Genomic DNA, 22084 nt, shown 5'->3' on the forward strand with positions numbered 1-22084 from the left:
CTGAGTGTGTGTGTGTTTGTTATTTCTCTGAGAATCAGAAAAGGAGATCTGTCTTCGACTCTGTACACTCTCAACTTGCTGACTGTTCTGTTAATTTGTGATGCTTTTCCGCTTCTTGGGGTATCAGCAGACTCCGAGAATAAAAAAAAAAAAGAATAGAAAAAAAAAAAGGGGGTTGTAAAAGAGTGCAGGAGAACCGGGCCCGGGGTGAGCGGGGAGAAAAGAAGGTAAAGTAGAGTAGAATTGGGGGGTTCTCCTCTTAAAGCCCCCTTCTCTAGATGGCAGGAGCAGAGCCCGGGATCAAAGCGGCTTGTTTTATGTGGCTGCTGCGACACTTTGAAGTCCCCGAGTCACCTACAGCACTCACTTCATCAAGTTCACTAGTGTCTTAATAGCAGATCAATAAGTTTCAAAGTCAGAGAGTTAATTTGATACCAGCACTGATGTGATCACGCTGGGCCACAGAGCCGCTCGCTCCCCTCTCGTCTCCCTCGCCGCCCGTCTCCCCTCCTCACCTAGATTGGACCCGTTTTTAGGCTCTCAACTTGAATTAAGCCGTGCCCGTCGCATGTGAACGCTAAATCAGAGCCGCTGCTTGTGTCACAACAATTAAAAGATCATTTGTTTAATCATTATTTAAATTAAAGGATCCCTTTTTTTCAGATATTTTATATCTATATATATCTTTATTATGCAGCTTTGAGTTTCATATTCATGCGATATTTGGGGCGTTATTTATTCATGAGAATAAAAATAACTTGTGAGCTGTGAAAAATATATTTAGAGTCTGATATTTTGAGCTCAAATTGATTTAATTTTCTGTCTCGAAATATTTTTTAATAGACCCAAATTAATGTAATAAATTGTTGAATTTGTTTTTGAAGAAATCCTCATTGCCTTTCTATTTAAATGACATTGATCGTTCTTCTGTGCTGTGTTGAAAATTAATGAATTGGACTTCTTATTTATTCAATAAAAGTTTAAATTTGTAGAAGAAAATACAATTTATTATAATCCAATTATAGATAACATTTTCACTCATTTAAACTCATTTTCTCCAAATATTTCAGGGTGATATGTAAAGTTTAAAATGAAAATTAAAGCGCTTGAAAATAATCACCGCCATGCCGACGGCTTTCACAGATTAGAAGTCTCGGGAAAAAACGGAGCGCTTTTCTTTTGGGCGCTATTCATTTTTCAGAAGAAAAACCCAGCACCATCTGTATTTGGTTCTGTGACACCAGCGAGTCACCCAGGCTGGATCGGCACCCGCAGAACAAAAGGCCAATTTAGTATGTTCATCTAAGGGTTGCTAATGGTATTATGGAGCCGGCAGGGTGGTCGGCAGGGGCCCGGCGCTCCAAGGTGAGCGCGCAGCTTGACCCCCGCACTCACACCAATTCACTGCGCTGCTGGCATTAGTGCCCCACATCTGCCATTTTTTTGTGCGACCCCCTCAACACTTTCTCCTTTATTTTATCGTCGTATAGAAAATTAGAAAATACGTCTTAATTCAGCCCTGAAATAAGACTCCGCCGTTTCTCAGACCAAAGTTATAAGACTGGGAAGAAATTGTAAGACAGTCGTAGGAAGTGATTGGATGCTGCTTTAGAAGCTCCAGTCTGTGTTGTTCAGAAGTTACAATATGTGAGAAAAATGAAAAAGGGTTTGCATTTGAAAAGCATGCAAAAAGATACAGAGAGACTTTGTGTTCAGAGGAGCGAAGATGGCACGTCGTCTGCTTAATTTCTCACGACAGGTACCGGTAGGATTGATTTTAGTTAAAGAAAAAATTACAGATTTAAGAGAGCTTTTTACTTTTATTTATTTATTCCAGGAACACAAATCAACAGACAAAAATGGGAGTGTCACAGTTATTTATGAAGAATTGGAAGTTGTGCATCGTGACATGTTTGATGACGGTTTGGGAAATTGTGCGGAGAGCCGTGTTTGACTGAGCCGCGGCTCCCGGTGTGAGGCTGTTTCTTTGGGGAAGCGGGTGGCGCAGAGCCCCTGGATGGAGCTCTGAAACGCTGCGGCGGGTGGTTGCTGACGGAGGCTGCCTGTGTGGTCCTCAGCAGTCGGTGCTCTGACGGGCTCCACCGAGAGCGCTGGAGGTCCCGGGTTTTTTTTTTTTTTTTAATGAATGTTTCATGTTAAATTTAGCGGCGGTGACGTTCGCGCTGCTGCGCTTCTACATTTTTATTTCTCTTAATGTTCCAAGAAAAGGTGAAAAATCAAATCCATATCATGTAAAAAAAAAACAAACAAAAAAAAAACTCAAGGAGAATAATCCGATGTGTTTCATCAAAAGAAACAAAAAACGGATGTTCTTTTGATTTCAATTTTGTCTGCCGTGATTAGAACAATTTGTAATTTATGATTTCAATCCATGAAAAAAGGTTTTAAATAATGTCTGGAAATATTTCTATATTCTTCTCTTTTTTTTTTTCTTGCGGTTCCTGCTGTTCTTGAAATCTTGCTTCATTAAAAGTGTATTAATCTTGTCTCGTCTCATGGGAGGTACCTTAAGATGATGCTGTTTCTTTTTCTTTAAATTGTTGGAGAAAAAAAAAAAAAAAAAAAAATCTTCCAGATTTGGTCCCTGTCAGTCAGAAATAATTGTGTGCTTAATCTTGTCCCTGATGGATGACTTGGAGTTCAGCAATGGGCCAGCTCCAATGACAAATACAATATTAATATTCATTAACTGCTTTGACAATGCTAATTTTGATGCAGTAGTAAAGGGCCTTCCAAAGTTAGCGGCCAAAGCATCAGAGCTGAGCAAGGTGGCAAGATAATTTGTGCTGCTTTGCTGAGCTGAAGGCTTTTAAAGTCTTAAGCAGGGGGAGAAAAAAAGGCTAGGTACCACAAACAAAATAAAAGAGAAAGGGAAAAAGTTCAGACGCATTGGAAACCAGGACTGTGGAAGTAATACGATCAAGAGACGGCTACAAATATTTGACACCTCCAATGCTGCATCTTTGAGCAAATATTTTTTTTGTTTAAACAAAAAAAAAAACCTCGCAACAAAAAAGGAGCACAACATGGTAAGTCAGCACATTCTGTTTTTTTTTTTTGTTTAATCTTTTTGATCTTTTCAATTATCGCTATTTGAAGATCAATAGTCATTTTTCCTCTGCTGTGGTTAAAAGGCTCACAGCGGTGGTATAGTGGATGGTCGGATCACGGCTTTAAGAGTGGGCTTCCTCTCTTCAAGCCACCAGTTGGCCGGGTTGAATTTATCTAATGCCAGCTCTCCTGACAACCATACGAGGCTTGTGTTCGTTTATTTGTATTTTTGTATGCTATTGTTTTAACGGCTGTTGTTGGCGTGTTGTGCGGCTGGTTTGGACTTTGGAGTTTGGGGTTTTCTTTTCCCCTCTCAGTTGTCTTAAGAGGGCTCGGGATGGAGAGAGAGTTTGGGGTGCAAAAGCTGCACCAGGATGACGGGCTCTTTTTGCTGGTAAATGTATTTTTTCTTCTTCTTCTTTTTTTTTGGGGCTGTTTTTTTTCCCCCGGTGGGTTTCCTACATGAGAAATTGGGGCTACCGGCGGGCAGGACACCCTTTGCCCCGGATCGGAATGCTTCTTTCTCTCACCTTCTTTTCCTGATACTTTTTTACTGCCCGCCGTTTGTGTTTTTCGCTTTTAATTTAGTGTGACTAGCGGTGAATGGAGCGTGGCTAGTTTTGGGGATTAATGACATGACGAGAGACACCCCGCTGCTTGAGTTTAGCCAAGTTAGGGCAACTCCTATAGACGACACTCCACTACCTTTATGTCTGCCAAGCCCGCTGAATGAAAGCCTCTCTTCTTTCTCTCCCTCTTTTTTGTTGTTCTTTCAACTTATCAAAGAAAAGAGAGATGGACACAAAAGAGCTTATTAGGGGGGATATGAAGATGGGCGAGGGGGGAAAGAAAGAGGGAGTCCCCGGTCAGATGCAGAGAGGAGCAGCGCAGCCTGAGTGTGCGTTTGAATGCGTGAGGGGGGCTGAGAGTGAACATTCGGCTCTGGCCACCCGCTCCCGGTCTCTCTCTCCGCTCTGGGACCCGACGAGCGGCCGTCCTTAGTTGCTTCGGCGAACCTTGGCTCCTCCGGCCGCTTCTCTTATCGGCTTAACCCATCGAGGGTTAGCGAGGGGGGCTTCCGTAGATGAGGTGCTGCCCCCCAGTGGATTAGTGGCTGACATGGTGGTGGGAGTCTGCTTGGAGTCTGTGCACTACCACGAGTGCCAGCATGCTTGTTTTAACCAGGAACCGAGCAGCATCCCAAATACAGCTCTTTTAAATGGTAAGACTTTTCAACATTTTAATTATCACTCTGCTGGATTTTATGCTGCTTCTTTGCCTTTAAATATTAGCTTAGATTGGATTTATTTATTGGCTATTTTTCTGGACTCCGTTTGGCAATTTATAACACTTATGTTGCTAAGTGACAGATTGACAATTTGGATAATGAAAGGCAGTGTTTGATTGCTTTGTCTTGACAGCCTGACAGGGGTGTATTATTCTATAAGACATCAAACTAAATATGATTATTGTCTATTGTTTTAGGGAATACAATTCTATTCAATTGAATTACTACATGGTATTATTTATATTGAAGTCATTTGAAGAATAATATCTCGTGTTAACATTTAGATTAAAGTCATTTTGCTCGTACGTCTCCTCAGCTGTTCCTGTTATGAATAAGTCAGGGATAACATTTTTTTAAAGATCACGTTTTAAATCTTTATGCGTCTTTAATTTTTAATCAAATGTTACACATTTTTAAATAATAACATAATTATACTGTAATAATTAAAGGTATACTCTAAAAGCAGAGCATCAAGATGAGCTTATTAAAATCATTTTCTTGTCTTTCCTGCGTCGCATGAATTTATCTGAAAACAAAAAAAGAACGAGTTTGTAAAGGTCAGAGGCCGTTCCGTTCGCTTGTTTTCTCAAAGTTTTTGTTTCCTTTTTTTTTTGTTTTGTTGTATTCCACACTTTCGGGGTCTCGTGCGAACATCTCAGACAGTAAAGAGGAGCAGAGTTTTTTTTTTGTCTTCCTCCCTCTATGCGCTCTTGTGTCGTGGCGTTGATGCCATTGTGGTTCGGTGATTGGGAGCTGTCCATCACTCGCCGGTGAACTGGCAGTTTACTTAAGAAAGTGCACGTGGGACAAAAGGAGATGGCAGGAGCGTGGCAGGCCGGCTGAATGGAGGGAGGGCAGGCAATTAGCCGCCGCCTTGTCGGGGGCTCTTTTACTTGTCAAGCTGGAGCCCCGGCGCTATTGTCCGAGCTGTGTAAAGGACATTCCCAGGGCTTTGTTTTGGCTTTAAGGGCCTCAGGACTGCCTGCTGCAGGCCAGGAGAGGAGTCGGCTCCTCACAGTGACAGAGAGAGAGAGAGAGGCTGAGCGAGGACAGGAGAGAGAGTCTGTAAGTTATTAAGAGCCTACATTTAAAGCACATAAATACAGCTTCAGCACTTATTGCCTCTCATTTAAAAAAAAAAAAAATTTTTAAATGATATTCCAACATTTTAAAGAAATCCCCTCTCTTTGGTTGATTATCTTTTTTCCTTCTTCATTAGATCATATTAAAAATATATTACATTTTACTGTGCTAAAATGCTGATAATATCCTCTATAAATATTTAATTTGTCATGGTCATTAGTCAGGCTCAGGTTGTTAGAGGTTATTAAAGGTAATTAAAGGACGACAAGTCGACTTAATTAAAATGATCCCTACTTTAAAAAACTCTTTATTCTGTCATTTATTAACATTTAAAGTTAATAAAATATATACTCATATTAATAGTAGCTCTTAAAAAATATTGTTTAATTCGTTTTTTTAATCTTTGTAGGATAAAATGATTCCCTGTAAATAAATTATTTATGCACATAAATGCTCCTCACAGCCATCTCAATGGAAAAAATGTATATATATTTTTTTTTTGTCAAAATCAATATTATTTATTCCTTTTCGATGAAAATACGCAACGTGAAAAAAATACAGGAGCATATTGAATCTTCTTAAATATGTCATTTACAGTCATGTCTGATGGAATTCCCCTTTAATGCAGCTCGTTTGTTTTTGCACCGATGGATTCTCTTACATATCTTTGTGCTTGTTGGATAAAAAAAATAGTCCTCTTGACCATGTGGAGCACTTCATTTGACTTTAGGATTGGAGGAATAATGGCTTCAGACGTGAAATAGTTGCAGAGAATAAATGACGAGGAAGGGGTGAGGGGGGGGTCTGGAAGGTGGGGTGGGGTGGGATGGGGGTTTAAGGCCTTGTTCACATGAACCTTGAATGGCGCCGGAGTTATGGGGGTGAGTTAAGAGATAAATTCTTCTCCACTCGAAGGTATTGTTTAGGAAACAAGGGGTAAAAAAATAAATAAAAGGAGTGCGTTGAAAGGTGCCACGTCCATGTCAGAGTGAAGACTTAGTCCCCCCCCCCCCCCCGGAAAGTGTGTATGAAGAGGGGACTGTCAGCATCACACACATAAAGTGACTGTTGGCCACACTTTGCTGAGCCTGCCCTCCCTTTGTGGATGTTGTTGTGTCTTGTTCCTTCTCTTTTTTTCTTCTTCTTCTTCCCTTTTCTATCTCTCTCTCTCTCTCCCTCTCACTTGCTCTCTCCGCTTTGTCTCCATCTCTCGCCTTGCTTGCTTTACCTTGTAGCCAAAGCTTTTCAAGCTGCCAGTTCGTCTCTGGGCATCCTGGAGGCACAGCAGAGCCCACACACATACACACATATCCTCTAAGAAACACATACACAGACCCAACATACAGCAGGGATTTGGGTAATAACTGATTTTTTTTTTTTTTTTTTTTTTTTTTTTTGCAGTGTGTGTTTGTGAGTATATCTTTTTTTTTTCTGGAGTATAGCTTGTGGGAAGAATGCTGCAGCGCTGCAAAGCTGCTCACAGTAATTTTGCTTCTCTCTGTCTGCCGCTCACTTCTTGTCACTGGCATAAAAACTTTCACTGAGAGAGAAGAGGAGTGTGCTGGCCGCTGAGAGCGAAGGCTTCTGTGGTTAGAGTGAGGGATTTCAGGAGGGTTTTTTTTTTTTTGTTGTGGGTGGGTTGGAAGGATTGTGGTGACTCTCTGTGTGATCGTGGAGGAAGCTAGGCCTCAAACCCTGACGCCTTAAGAGATACACATGCTCTAATGTCAGAAACCTAAAGGGGAACAACGGTCAACCGGCCGCGCCAGAGAGAGAGGGGGGGGGGGGAGATGATAAACACACACACGTACACACACCACACATGCCCTGCAACACGCTCACAAACGCAGGAGGAAGGAGCCAAGGCAGAAACAGACAAAGAAGGAGAAGAAGAAGAAGAAGTGGAGGAGAGAAGCGGCCAAGACAAGCAAAAGGGCTTCTCCCCGGCGTAGAGACAGAGAGAGGGAAGAAGGATCTGGGGGGGGCCAGGTGGAAGAAGAAGAAGAAGAAGGAGGAGGTGGAGAGGGGGGCGAGGGCGGGGGTGGGACTGAGGGGGTCATGTACCCGCGGGATGGAGCTCCAGCCGGGCCGGAGGAGACGGGAGCCAAGGCAGGAGTCCTGGGCCCAGGGCTCTCGCTCCTCCAGCAGGTGGGCTGCTGGCACTTCAATCTGAGCAGCTGGGTGAGTAACGTAGCTCTGCTCCCCTGCTTCTTCCTGGTCTCTGCCTTTTTCTTACGTCTGAAAGCTTTTAGCTTCATATTTGACAGGCTGCTGTTGTTGTTTTGGTGCAGGTTTCTGTTGAGGGGGCGGTATTTGGGTGGAGGGACTTGTGGCTATCTGAGATTTACGTGTTAAAAATATCCTGCCAGAAAACGCATTGCACGTTAACACATGCTTAGTACAGTATATGTGCATGCTCATTTCTAACTCCATGAAAGATTGATGCTGCACACACTTTGGCAAATGTCACACACTTTGAAATGATCTGCTTTTGATGCTCTTTAATTGAAGAACTAAATAATAAACATTTTTATTTAGGGCCTCAATTAAAGAGTGCATCCAAATTAATTTAAAAAAAAAACTGCATTTCCAGAAACGTTCTGTTCTCTTGAGAGGAATATTATTAACTTGATATAAAAAAAAACATTTGATGGAGCTCATGTCTTAACCATGAAATGTAAAATAAGATTTCAATAACCTCCCAGATTAACATATTCCTTTGTTAGTGTTGCCATCCAATTCATATTCTTAATTGCCTGGCTTTTAACTGAAATTCTGAGGAGCTGATTGCATTTCAAAAGGCTGAATTCAGTGTGGCTCTTAACACCGTGATACAATATCACCTCTCAGAGAAGCCCCCCCCCCCCCCCCCCCCTTTAACTCAGGTATGTTGGAGAGCTCAAGAGGCTGTTTACGTTGAAAGAAAAAGCTTCAATACACGTGCGCCCTGAGAGGCGATTTGTCTTCACAGTATACAACAGTTCCACCGAATAAAAAAAAAACCACTTCATATTTAAGCTATTTGTGCACACTTTTATTTATCTGTGACATGTCAGAACATGTCCTTTCTGCGATTCCATTTGATGTGCCGACTATCAAAGATGGGAAGCGAAAATAAATGGTGACGAACGACTTGAGTGCTAGCAAAGAGAGCAGGAGGAAGGGGAGCAAAGGCTCTGGCCCACATAATATTTTTGTTCAGCGCTGTGATCAAGCAGTCGGCATGTCACTGCAGCAAAGTGAATAGATTAACTTTTAAATACACTGTGGTCTCGAGAGCCCCTTGCCCTCAGAGACGCATCCTTCCCTGCGAAAGAGAGGAAAACTTATCAACACCTCCATATCTGCTTTTTAAATCCTTTTTGCTCCTCCTTACAATTCCCAGGCTCCTAATATTATGGAGGTTTTTTTAAAAAAAATGTATTCTCAAATGATTAACCAAGAAATAGGGTTTCTGAAATGTAGCAGGGTTTTTTTTTTTTTTTTTTTTAATCAGCCTTGCTATGCTGGAGGATCATGACTCTGATAAGCCTTTAATTTGTCGGAGCATTTCATATTCCATTGCCGTTAAAACTCTAAGTATTCCTTTAGATTGTCTTCTTGAATGTGAGGACTGATTTGACTGAGTGTGTCTGTAAATGTGTGTGTGTGTGTGAACGTTTCTTAGTATGATATGGTGTTTGCAATGAGATGAAGATGGAAGCCTGGAGAGGGCACTCTATACCTCCCAGAGGAGAACAGCATTCGTGTGTGTAAACAGATTCCAACAGGATGACATTGAACGATACCAGATGATTCATTAGACCGGTGGCAGCACAGTTTGTACTTTCTGTTGTGCTCAAATCAAATACTCGCACACACATACAAATTACTCTTCTTCTGACACTTTCCCCCAACTTCCTATTGTGTGTGTGTGCTTTACTGCGTGGTGTCACTCCATGTGCCTTGGATGCGGGCCACTTGCACGCTCTGGGAGAGGCTCAGAGCGCTCTGGCAGCTTTTTTTTTTTTTTCTGCTTGCTTTGGAATTTAGAGGCCTGAGAGGACCTCAATCCATCAAGGCTCTGTCATCCCTACATCTCCCTCTCTCCCTCTCCCTCTCCTAGCCCTGGCCTCCACTACAGCTCATTAGCGCCCCGCAAGCTGTTGTGACAACTCATCATATCATGACATAAAGCAGAGAGACGGAGGCTTTACCCCCCTCCTCCTCCTCCTCCTCCTCCACCCGCCCCCCCCCGGGCCTGCAAGGTCACCACCTTTACATTTAGGGCTCAAATTGGCCCCTGCGAGGTGCCACCGGGCGGAAATGCAAGGCCAACAGCTTTTTCCTGTCCGGGGCCTCCACCTCTCGGCCTCCCTCCCTCTGTCCCACTCGGCCCTGCTGTCACTTTCTCACACCCTCTGCCTCCTCCTGTACCCCCCTCTCTCTCTCTTTCTCTCTCTCCCCAGAGGTCTCACTTGAAGCTGCTTATTCATGTGTCCACATCCAAAAGGCTGTTTTGACATGGTGATGGAACAGCGTTTAGTAATCAGTTTATACATGAAATCTTGTACCATGTAGATAGTTTCTTGTCGTAGCTGCAAAACCTTCAAAGATACATATTCAGAAGTTTTTTAACCAAATACATAGTGCTGTTTGTTAGCCTTTGGTGCCTCTATATACAGGTATTTTCCAGAAGCTTCCTTTTGAATAGAGTATGATCAAAACAACAACAATGACGTGTGAAATTCAGGAACTGTCGTGTCCTTTCCTTTAGACACATGTGTCTTGCAGCTGGAAAGAATAGAAGAGAATAGATTGAGCCAAAAAGTATCAGTTTCAAAACCAGAAGCTGCTGTTTGTGTCTGCTCTTCTTTAAGTGAGCTTGCCTGCTCCTCACAGTTCAAGCCTTCCTCAGCAGCAGGCGCCGTGTGTGTCCTGAGCCTGTAAAAAAAAAGTCAATGTTCTCATTGATCTTTGAACAAGAGTATTGTGCACTTAAATTTTTCCTGCGGTGGTCTTCTGAATATCTATTTTTTTTTTTTTTTTTGCAGCCTGAAAAACCTGGTCATCATGACTACAGAGCGGCGTGCCTGTTTTAGTCCTCTGCTATATTTGTTTGTTGTAATGATGACGGAGGTGGGTGAGAAGGATGCGAGTCAGCGGGGGTGTAAGGGGCAGGAAATGTTCTTTCTTTTCCCCTGGCTTTTGTGGAGCACAGAGAGTTAAGCCTCCCACGTTGCCTGCTTTTTTGTTTCTCTATGGGCGGCTCTCTGTGCGGCTGAAGCAGGCCTCGCAGCCTGCCAGACGAGTCCCGGGCTTGTTTTGTCCCACAGTGGCCACAGGGCAGGTGCTGGGCCGTCTCTTTCCGGCAGGGACCATCCGTTGCTGGCTTGACGTCATTAGATGCAACTTTCTGGTGCGAAGGTGAGCTGATTGAAGACATCGAAACCACCGGAAGTCCACGACAGCTGAGCAAATATATGAAGGAAATCTTGAAATTTCATATATAAGTAAATAAAAAAGACCTCTAAAGGTCTTTAAAAAGACAAAAGCAGGGAAGACAAACTACTTCAGTTGTTCTTCTTCCGACTTCTTTGATTTTAGTCTTCCTATTCAGCCTCTGTCTGTAGTGGAATTAGGCGACTGTGAAGACAGCAGTCCAGCCCATTGCTTTGGACTTGCTCAAGGCTTTTCCTGACAAAAAAAAAAGAGCACACTCTCAGACCAGAAAGGGACTGTGATGTAAATCGTCTGCCTTCTAGCTCTCTCTCCCTTTTCTCAGTGTCCCATACACGCCCTCTCTAACACCCTCTGTCTAAATGTGGACTCTGTGGACGGGCATTTTTGAACTGTCTTCTCAATGGCCGGGGCCCCCGGACAAAAGAGCTCATTTAAATGGCCACTAAAGCTTTTCAGCACCAAGAGATGAAGAATTGACAACATTCTTTCACATCATTACCCGGGGGAGGAGCGGGGAGTCGTGAAGGAGGAGGTTAGGAGGTGAGAGATAGGAGGGGGGGGGGGGGACAAGAGAGGGAGCGAAGGAGAAGGAGGCCATCGTCTAGCATTCTGTCATAACCTCCGTCCTGATTGTTTTCTCGACCACTTTCTCCTTTTCATCCCTCTATTTCTCCATGTGCAGATCAGGAAGCACAACGAGGACTGCCTTGGTTTGTGTTTCGTTTTAACGAACCCCATACCACCTCAACCCCCCACCCCCACCCCCTCCACACAAACACACACACACACACACACACACACACACACACACACCCAACCCCTCTCTCTCCTTCATAGCCTTTCAGCTCTGGGCTGTGAATGAGTCCCAGGAGTCCCTCTGCCTCCCTGGAGTTCTGCTGGGGTTCATTAATCTTTCATTGGGACCATGGCAATAGGGAATGCCCCCTCCCCACCCCCCCCCACCCCCCACTTTCCTCTCCTCCACTACTGCCACTACAGAATGGAAGTCTAGATGGCCAAGATTGTACAGGAGATACTTTTGGGGGGAAAGAAAATGAGGATACACTGTGAAAAGGATCTGGGGATCCAGATCTGGATGGACTGTGGGTCTTTAAGCTTGTTAAACATTTAGTTTTGACTCACATTTGTCTCACCCTGGGCCCACAGAATTGCATTTGTATTTCCAATGAGCATCTTGTGTATGTATAACCCCCCCCCCCCCCCCCACTCCCCCTTCCAAACATCTCGTCCCTCAATTTTTCAAAGTCAGTTGCAAATGTGCCACAGTGGAGCTTTTCTTCTCCTTTCTTGCATGGGTTTTAAAGTCACTAATGAGGCTGTGTGGCCTCTGAAAGAGCACATACATACACAGAAAACACACACACACCAGCAGCTTGGTGTCTGACTCCCCCCCCCCCCCCGAACATATCATCCATGTTATGATAAGCCTGATTAGTGCTGCTTCTTTGACTTGCTGAGGGCAGGATAAGGATGTGTGGGTAAAGAGGCGAGAGCAGCCTCTTCCAGCGGTCTAATCTACAGCACAGCTCTAATCTGGTTATCTTCTGGTCGACGGGGACTGCGCGTGTATTAGTGTCTGTCTGGGCCCAGCCCCGATGAGAAGGGGCTGAGCTCTGGTTAACACAGGGGCCCACGGCAGCACACCCCTAAAGCTCCACTGTAATCTTTGGGTAATTGAAAAAAAGTAGGCCTGCACCACTTAGGAGCACAAAGAGAAGATTACATAGCTAAAACTAATTTGGCAAAAATGCAGAAATGGATTTTCAGCCCCACCTCCTCTCTCCTAACCCTTTTATTACAATACACCCCTTACTCTCCCTGAACCATGGGGGCCCTGGGGGAATAGACGAGGAGGGGAAAAGGGGAGCAAGGAAGAGGAGGCTGGAGAGCAGGGAGGAGGAGAGCGTTAGTGCTGACTGGCTCTGCTAATGACTGTGGATTTACACGCGCTGCCTTGATTTTGTGGTTTTACAGATGATCGATTACTTCACTGCAACCGCGGTTAAAAGTGCCCCACCACATATCAGACCCAAATGTGAACTGGCAACCCCCCAAAGCCGCTTAGATTGTGTTACTGGATTCCAGGGTGACACCGCAGAAGTGTTTTTAATTACAAACCACACTACTTTCACTGTGGTTTGGCGGTTTGGCGCCCGAAGAGTACCTCGAATTTGGTATCTCTTCTTTCCGAGTGCCTTCAAACCGAGTTGTAAATCTGTGGCGAGCGTGTACGATCTTTAACCCATGGTATTAACACCCTTGCCTTCTTTTTTTTTTCCACCCTTTCTCTTTCTGCTCTCTCTATCTTCCTTTCTCTCAGTCTAATAAGGTTCCAGTGGTACAGCACCCTCACCATGTGCACCCTCTCACACCTCTGATCACCTACAGCAATGAGCACTTCACACCGGGGAACCCCCCACCTCACCTACAGACAGACGTGGATCCCAAAACAGGTAAAACCCAAAAGAACTCTTCCACTGCATGCATGCATGTTTGAAAAAAGTGTGTGGATTTTGCTTGTGTATAGAATTTCCATTAGCAACATGCTACTTGACTCTTGATAAAAAAAAGAAACCTTAGTAGGAAACAGTGGATGTTCAAACAGCTTTAAATGAAACTTCTGAACATCCCAGTGTGTTTCAACAGATGAGAAAAATATGCCTGAAAAGTTTGAGAAAACCACAGAGGCAGATCTCCTTAGATAAGGCACTTCTCCTGTTCAGAACTGTTTGCACTGCTGGCTGTGTAAATGTTTTATTATGCCCTGCCACCATGTCTCACACATTCAGCTCACACTCTTGTTTGTCTCCGTGGCGTCTGTCTGTCTGTCTCTAGACATATTCTTGTAAAAACAACTCGAGATTAAAGAATCATTCAGATGTCATGTTAACAGGAGAGGTCACATGTCGATTTCGCTGCATCTTTAAGAATAATATGGGTTTTCACCTTTGGTAGGAACCTTTTTAAGCATTATTTGAAGAAAATCTTCAATTTGTCAACAGTTTTTCTTTCAAATGACAGAGAATCTCAACTGCAGCTTGTTAGGAGGTGGTTGAAGTTATAGTGGGGCAAAGTCATCTGGATTGCTTCTTTAAGAGGACTGCTGCTCTCAGCTGTTACTGATTGATTTGGCAATCATTCATGCCCATGAAGCTGATTTGGTTCAGTGGCAAATGGCCTTATCATTCAAGTATAAAAACCTGCAGTGGCGACATAGATGCACTGTAAAACATGGAATTCAGCCTCGACTTCCCATGACCACAACTCCACTTGCCAAGACCTGAAACAAAACAGCCTCTGAAGTTGTAGGTCATCGCATTTGAATACCAAAGAGCGACCTCTAAGGCCGTCTTTTTGGAAGAATGTATCAGAATTAGTACAAAAAATGTGTGACCTGAATATTCCGATTTTTTTTTCAGGTTATCAATGATTACCTCAGTTCCTGTCAGAACGGTTGTTATATTTTTACAGCCTGTTGATCCTGCTCCACATTTAGCAGTCCGCGTCTGCCCACACATCCCTCTCCCACAACCGTTCAGCGTACATTTTTTTTTATGTCAATTTCATTCATTTCCGAGTGATTCTTGACCCAGCGCTTTATTTAGTTAACTGTCATTCAGCTCACCCTTTCAGGTTAATGCATTTCCCAGTGGTCTCTAGTGTATTCAGTCAATGCTTTAGGTAATGACGTTCCCTTATTATGATGGTCCTTACAAGGGGGAAATAATGCACCAGCTGCTGTTTAATGTAGTGCTTAATGGGGCTGCTTAATTGGCCTCAGTGTTTAATTAATTAATGAGCCATATTAGGTCTTCAGCGTTGGGTGGTGATGAGATAATGTGCCAAGGCTTTCTTTTTTTTTAATAGAACTTCCCTTTTTTTGATAAACCAAGAGAAGTTTTCCACAGCACATTGTCCATCAGTAACAGAATCCCTCTCAGGAGTCGCTTCCTGGATATAACCTGGAGCAGATCAGCTGCAAACTTTGGGTGTAACCACCAACAGCAGCCAATTCTGATCTACGAAGACTGGATCTGCTTCAGCCGTGTTTCCTCAGGTCGGAATAACTGCAGCAACAGCTGCGCAGGCTAAAGCCAGCTGTGTGGTAGAGAAAGCCAAAATATAAGTCCCACCAGTTTGTGATCTACTGAACACACACACACCTCCGTACTGCGCTTTTTTTTTTTTTTTTTTTTTTTTACATGTCTAGTGTTCCCTGTTTCAAGTTTGTCACGAGGGAGAAAGTTATTTTTACACATGAGACCTTTTCAAGGCGTTTGTTTTAGGGCAGCTTGTCGATGTGGTTCTCGCCTGTCATCTGCCACAGAAAGTGAGAGCAACACTGCAGATGCTCGGATATGCCCGCAACAAGAGCTGTCCTTAGATTGTACATCTTTCTTTCTTCATCTTTGTCACCATTCATCTGCAGGCGATAGGAAACAACATAAGCTGCATTTTTTAAATGTAAATTATGTGGTTTGGCAAATGTGGACCAATGAGCTGATTTACTTTCTGTTCATATTTTCATCTGGAGTTTTAACTCCTGAGTTTCAACAAATGATTAAAAGTCAAAAGCCAAAAATATCCAACTTGAACCAAAAAGGGAAATGGACAAAAAACGTTGCTGATTTTCAGCCTGTTTATGGTACTAATCCATGTCCATCCAGCCTGTATGTGTGTGTAAATGAGCAGGAATCAAACGTTAGCCCAGTATTAGCAGCTCTGTGATCACAGTGAAGGCTTTAATTATATTGTTGTGTTTTGTTAACTTCTAAACCTCCGTCATTTTACATCATTAGTCTCCTGAATCAGCAGACAAATGTGACAAGAATCGAGTTGGTGTTTTCTCCTCACCTCTCTCACCCTCCAACACATTGTGCCGCCGCCGCCGCTGCTGCAGCCTCAAAGGCCTTTGATCAGGAAGTGTGATTTAGCACTGTGTGTACATGCAAGCAACAAGCCCTCTTCCTCCTCCTCCTCCTCCTCCTCTTCCTCCCATCTGCACTCCTGTGATGTCTGCCCCGTTCGGATGTGAAACTCTCGACAAAGAATTGAATTGAGCTCTAACAAAGATTTGGTTCTCTCTCTCTCTCTCTCTCTCTGTCATCTCCCTGTCTGTCCACCTCCTCTCTGCTCCTTTATCCTCCCCCTTCTTCAACAGGAATTCCAAGGCCTCCTCATCCTCCAGATATATCTCCTTATTACCCACTGTCACCTGGCACTGTCGGCCAGATCCCCCATCCACTAGGATGGCTAGTACCACAGTAAGCGAAACCTTTTTTACTCCTTTTTTCTACTGCGTTGTCTTCAAATTGAAGACAATCAAATCCAACCCTTAATGTGCATACTTTGCATCGTGATGTTATTCCTTGTATATAGAGACTCAAACATGTAAGCTGGGTCTGTCTCCTCCTCCTCCTCCTCCTTAGAAGGCATCTTCTCCCTGCAGCCTCTAAAACTTAAACCTGATCCTTTAACTTTCTTAAAAAACTCACTCCTGGACCGCAGCAGCCCACTGCAGCCTCCTCAGGCCCTCACCAACCTCAACTTGCTACTTTTCTGGCAAATTCTATTTTGCATGTCTCTGTATGGTCCAATTAGAGTAATGAACCGTGATTGCCCGTATTTTACCCACAATTCCACACGGGGGCTCTCCCCTGGTAACTCTTGTCAACACTTGTTAATATGACAAAAGGCTACAAATTAAGCTCTGTTAATTTAATGTTTTCTCACCGCGATCTAAATACCGAGAGAGGCCCCGAGCGCAGCCACGGCGCCCTTTGATTTGCTGCACTTTATTTTGGTATAAATTTACATTCATTATTGTTTGTCTTTGAATGTGTAGACCTCAATTAGCGTGATGGCTCCATTAAAGAGACCCGCGCTTCGTCTTTAATTATCACAACAAAACACCTAGTTCCAGCTCGGGGAGGAACAGGGCCCCACTCTGTCGACACCGAGCGAAGGGTTATGAAATTTAATTAGCCATCGCTATCAAGATTTGTGGCATTCAAATTGTTCAGAGTTTTCCTCCCTTTGATCCGCGCTCTGCAATCCCCTAGATTTTTGTCCTGATCAAATGAGAATAAAGAGGCCCACGGTGGGGAGAAGAGCGAGACAGAGGGCTTTACCTTCTCCTCTTCCATCAACCCTGTTCTTTTACCTAACACGCCTTTCTTCTTTTCTCTCCCCCCCCCCCCCCCCCCCCCCCCTCTTTCCCAGGCAAGGTCAACCTGTTTATCCAATCACAACAGGGGGTTTCAGACACCCCTACCCAACTGCACTCACTGTCAACGCATCCATGTCAAGGTGAGTTGAGCCTTTAGGAGAATAAAAACACACACACACACACACACCTTCTCACTTCACTCTTACATTCACTTGTGCATCTTCTCCCTTAAGGAGAGCCCACACTCCCCATCTCTGTGTGTTCAAAAGGCCAATCCTCCAGTGTGGTGCTCCAGCTAGTGTGCTCAAATATTAATTATATTTATCATTTTCTAATGAGGCCCCTGAAGAACATTTACCCCCACTGCATGTCAGGCAGATCTGAAATGAGCCGGGGCATGTCCTTGCTGTGAGTTTGAGCAGCCAGACACATAAACAAACAGCGCGACACTTTGAAGGGGACTACATGATACAAGATCGGGGACCCCGACGCCTTGGCTAGTGCTTTGGTCCAGCCCCATTAGGGTCCAGCTCAAGTGCTGCTGTGGACATTAGCGCACCCATGGGGGTTATATGTGTATTCGTTGCCATCTTGTATACACGTGTGTGTGTGTGTGTGTTTGTCAGTTGGTGTTAAACTACTTACTCCTCCCTTGAGGGGGATGCATGTCCTCAGTGTTGGGTGGGAAAAAGATTATTTTGGGATGGCTTTCTGGGTCTGGAGCAGCCAAAAAAGCAACAACACAAAATAAAACAAGCAGCCTCCTCCTCCTCCTCCTCCTCCTCCTCCTCCTCCTCCTTCGCTCACTCAGCTCCTTCTCCTCCTCCTCCTCCTCTGTGCACACCCTTGCAGCAGGGGACTTTTTTGGGTTGGGGCTGGTTAACAGTCCAGGGATGAGGCCAAGCTTTAGTTTAATTACAGCCTGATTGGAAAAGCAGCTCCTGAGGGCGGCTTGTTTGGACCTCTGTGACATTGATGGATCGTGTAGATGCAGGAAGGGAGGGAGAAGCCACAAAGGGGGAATTACCTTCTTTTTTTTTTTTTTTTTTTTTAAGTATAGCCCTTTAGAGGGAAAGCAAAGAGATGTGGTAAAGTTTAGTTTTTGCTGCTAGGTCTTTGCTTTTGTTCTACTAATTCGTGTATTGAATTCAAATCTTTTCTCTTCAAACAAACTCTTAAAAAAGGGTGTCTGGATTAGAGTTAGATTCTCCTGAGGCCACAAAGGGGTCAGACGTCGGGTTTGCCCAGACGTCGGCATCTGGCAGCAGCACCCAGCCAACCTGGGCTTTAAGTGACTGCTAATTTGGTCCTTTAATGACAGTCTCTACATTGTGATCATCTTATTTGCAGTGTAGTTAATTGAATATACTGGCTGGGGTGTGTGTGTGTGTGTGTGTTGGGGAGTGGGGGGACTGGCCATGGGGGAGCACTAATGCCCTGTGATGAGGCCCCCTAATTGAATTAGTATAACTGAATAGATGGAGAGCTCTGGGAGCTCTCTGGAGAATGGGAGGGGGTTTAACAGACCTCTGGACAAAAAAGATCCTTATGCATTTAAAAAAAAAAAAAAAAAAAAAAAACACTCCCAATTGTGATTTTGCAAGGCAGAGGGAAAAGATGATTTTCTTCTTTTTTTTTTAGAGAATCTAATATAAATCGCTCAGATACCTCTCAAAAACAGCCTTCAGCTAGTTGGTTTTGTTCAAAGAATGGAGCAGACTGTTGTGATAGCTCAAACAATTTGCAGCAAGCAGACTTAAGAGGAGGAAATCGGACAGTAAAAATGTGTCCTGGCCTTGTACTCTTGGCTGGCCTGAGTTTCTTTCGTATCAGTCCCCTGTGCTGTAGGCTGGACTGAATTAGGATGCAGCGAATGAGGTGTGGTACCCGGTAGTCCTGCGATGAACACCTTACACTTAGGTCCTGTTAAAAAATACATTCGTTTTAGGACAGGGGGAAGAAGAGCCAAGGAGAGTAGAGACAGACAGCAGAACAAATGAAAGACATTATTTTGATAATGGGGTTGGAGCCAGTGCAGGTCCCCTATAGTGTGTGTGTGTGTGCGTGTGAATGTATGTGTGACAGGTGGGAGGATGTGAAGGCCCCTTTGCCCCCTTACGCTTAAGCCTGCCCTTTGATATGTTCCCCCGTCATCCCGCTCCGTCTCTCTTCCTCGGGAATGGAAGTGCACCGGCCGGATCATTATACATTAAACAGGCACGGGGGCTACCGCTACGCATTGGCAATTAAATGGCACTGGCTGACACTGGGCTTGCTGCGTGTGTGACCCCCCCTCACCCCAACACTGCCAGCCATTCATACCTTTCAGATTGAGACGTAGGAGCCCCGGGGGGTTGTGGGGTAGGTGGGTGGATGGGTGGGGGTTATCTGCTGGCGTCTCCTTCTCTCTGTGTTGGTTAAATTGGTCCAAGGTGCCGCTTGCCGCTGATGAGCCCAGATGATGGTGATGATGATGATGCCCCGGCGCTTCAAAGGGATGGCCATCATGTTTAAACCATAACCTGGGCCATGCAGTGGCAGCAGGGAGGAAGAAGGGGAGGGTAGCAGGGGGGTGGGGCGGGCGGGGGGGGGGGGGGTGGAAGGAAACGAAGGAGGAGGGGGTGAGGGGACAGGGAGGAGTAGAGAAGGAGAAGAAGAAGAGAAGAAAAAATAGATCTTGGAACAGAGGAAATTTTAACAAGTGCACAGAGAGAGAAGGAGGGAGGAAGCGGGAGTGAGCGGAGAGAAAATGCAGCAGCTCTAATGATGGGTGATATGCAGCCAGTGCTGCCGAGCTCCCCATCAACGCATGACATGGCACAAACACCAATGTGTCAGTGATGAAGGGGAAGAGGGGAAAGGAGAAAAAGAGGAAAATAGTTTGAGGGGGGAGCGAACTGGCACTCCCCTGAGATGGCCTCCAACAGAAACTAGTTGTTCCTGGCGAGTTTATCCTCATCATTATATTCTGGCTCCGAGCCATGCAGCCAGATACAACCGGATAATGAGCTGCTTTAAAAAAAAAAGAAAAAAAAAAAAGAATTATTCCTCCCTTTTTTCTGCTTCTCCTTCATCCTCCTCTCTTCTTGTAGATTTGTGTGTGGTCACGTGGAGCCGAGGTGCTGTAAACATGCACATGCAGATAGACGGGGAGACGTACAAATAAATCCGACGCGGATAATTACAGCACACACAACACAATGGCACATAAAGCCCAGCTGTGTCTTATGGCTGCTCCGGCCAGTGAAACCATTTAAAAAATAAAGAGGTTCCTGGACTAGAGATGTGGAGCTGCTGGAGATGATGAAATGATGATAGGAGTGTAGAGGCATGAAGATAAAAAAAAAAAATGTCAGTGCTGCTGACAGTGCTGAATAGACAGGAAAAATAAATGGGGGAATCAAATAGAGACCCAATACCTGTAGTGATACGAGACTTTGATAGAGGATTTTAATCTAGCTTGCAAAATGTGAGAAAAGTGATTCAAGCTTTACCTCTCCAAAAACCTGGCATTTCTGTAACAGTGCATTTTCTTTCTCAAATGACTTGAAGATATAAGACAGAGTCATTCTCCATCCACAGATGAAAAGACGTTTTTCATTGTCACTTAAATCGTAATTTGAAGCCATTTCCCTTCAATCTTATTTTAAAACAACAGTATTAATGTTTCCCCTTCAGAAATTCAACACTATAAGGGTTCTGGGTTTGGAAGTGCTTGATAAGTTTCATCTCTGATGTAGCGGTTAAGAAAAGCCTTTTTGTGACTGTGAGAAGCCAAAAAGTTTCATTGACATGAATATGTATCACTGCTGCTCATGACACTCTTTGGGGTTGTATAAATGTAACATTCAAGGGATTTAAAGTTGTATAATTTGACTAACACTGTATCACTTTTTGAAATCAAATGTAGCTGTTTGTTTCCTGTTATTTACTATGTTATCTCTGAGTGATGTGTTGATCTGTCCAGGCTGGAGTCTGTACTCAAACTAAATCATTTGACCTCAAACTAATATCCATTGGTCAAATATTTCTTAATTGGTGGTGGATTTTTAAAAGACAGGAATCAGGCTTGGACAGTTTCATGTTACTGTTTATATGTGCATTTATGTCTTATCTTGTGACTTAAGGCCAATTCCATTTCCATGAAAGCAACTGACAAAAAAACCCAAAAAACAGACATGAAATTGAGAGTCTGGAATGGAATTGAGCCCCTTTAGTCCTGTGTATACATGTGTTCCATCTTCTCATTTCACCTGTGTCCATTCTGACGATTTACACAGTCTTCTGTCCTCAAGGTTCCCCCCACACATGGTGCCCCCCCACCACAGTTTGCACACCACCGGCATCCCACACCCCGCCATCGTCACACCCAACGTCAAGCAGGAATCCTCCCACAGTGACATCAGCTCTCTAAACAGCTCGTGAGTACACTTTTTTTCACCTCCCTGAACTTTGAATCTCACTTTGACTTAGTCGTGGGGTTCAGATTTGCTCAATTTGTCTGCTCTTTTTTTTTTAAATCCTCCACAGGAAACAGTCAGATGCTAAAAAGGAAGAGGAGAAGAAGAAACAGGTCCACATAAAGAAGCCTCTGAATGCCTTCATGCTCTACATGAAAGAGATGCGGGCAAAGGTGGTGGCTGAGTGCACACTGAAGGAAAGTGCTGCCATCAACCAGATCCTGGGGCGGAGGGTAAGTCCTAAAGAACCTGAGGCACACAGCAACACTGTAAGGGTCAATGACCTTTGATCAGTCAGTCTTTATTGATATAGCGTCCAATCACAGCAAATGTGTATTGTGACCCTTTACACATATATCAGTCATACATCCAGAACATACTTTTGATTGTGTTTTTAGAAGTCCAACATCTATCTTATAATAAGAAAGCACATGACATCAGTGTGGAGGGAAAACTTCTTTTCCAGATCATAAAAGCTTATAGCAACAAGCAGAGAATATAATGATGTTTCACAGGCTCATCTGAAGATTCAAAGGTTAACTTGGTGAC

General features: G+C 44.1%; 1 protein-coding gene across 26 annotated transcripts in view; it reads left to right on the plus strand.

Annotated features, from left to right (window-relative positions):
* tcf7l2 (transcription factor 7 like 2) overlaps positions 1-22084 on the plus strand; it is an 88444-nt gene that overhangs the window by 58374 nt on the left and 7986 nt on the right. For 14 of the 26 annotated variants that reach the window (XM_020652094.3, XM_020652095.3, XM_020652100.3 and 11 more), the window contains 5 exons: positions 13227-13359; positions 16068-16170; positions 17129-17215; positions 21356-21496; positions 21606-21768. In XM_020652094.3, coding sequence (XP_020507750.1) covers positions 13227-13359; positions 16068-16170; positions 17129-17215; positions 21356-21496; positions 21606-21768 — 627 coding nt within the window. Of the gene's footprint in view, positions 1-1711; positions 1760-2813; positions 3051-3263; positions 3467-3573; positions 4295-5188; positions 5426-7470; positions 7625-13226; positions 13360-16067; positions 16171-17128; positions 17216-21355; positions 21497-21605; positions 21769-22084 lie in introns of those variants that run through there. The other 12 variants (XM_065949673.1, XM_020652099.3, XM_020652105.2 and 9 more) reach the window with 7 other exon arrangements.

Source organism: Labrus bergylta, chromosome 21 (genome assembly GCF_963930695.1).
Source record: "Labrus bergylta chromosome 21, fLabBer1.1, whole genome shotgun sequence".
Lineage (NCBI taxonomy): Eukaryota > Metazoa > Chordata > Actinopteri > Labriformes > Labridae > Labrus > Labrus bergylta.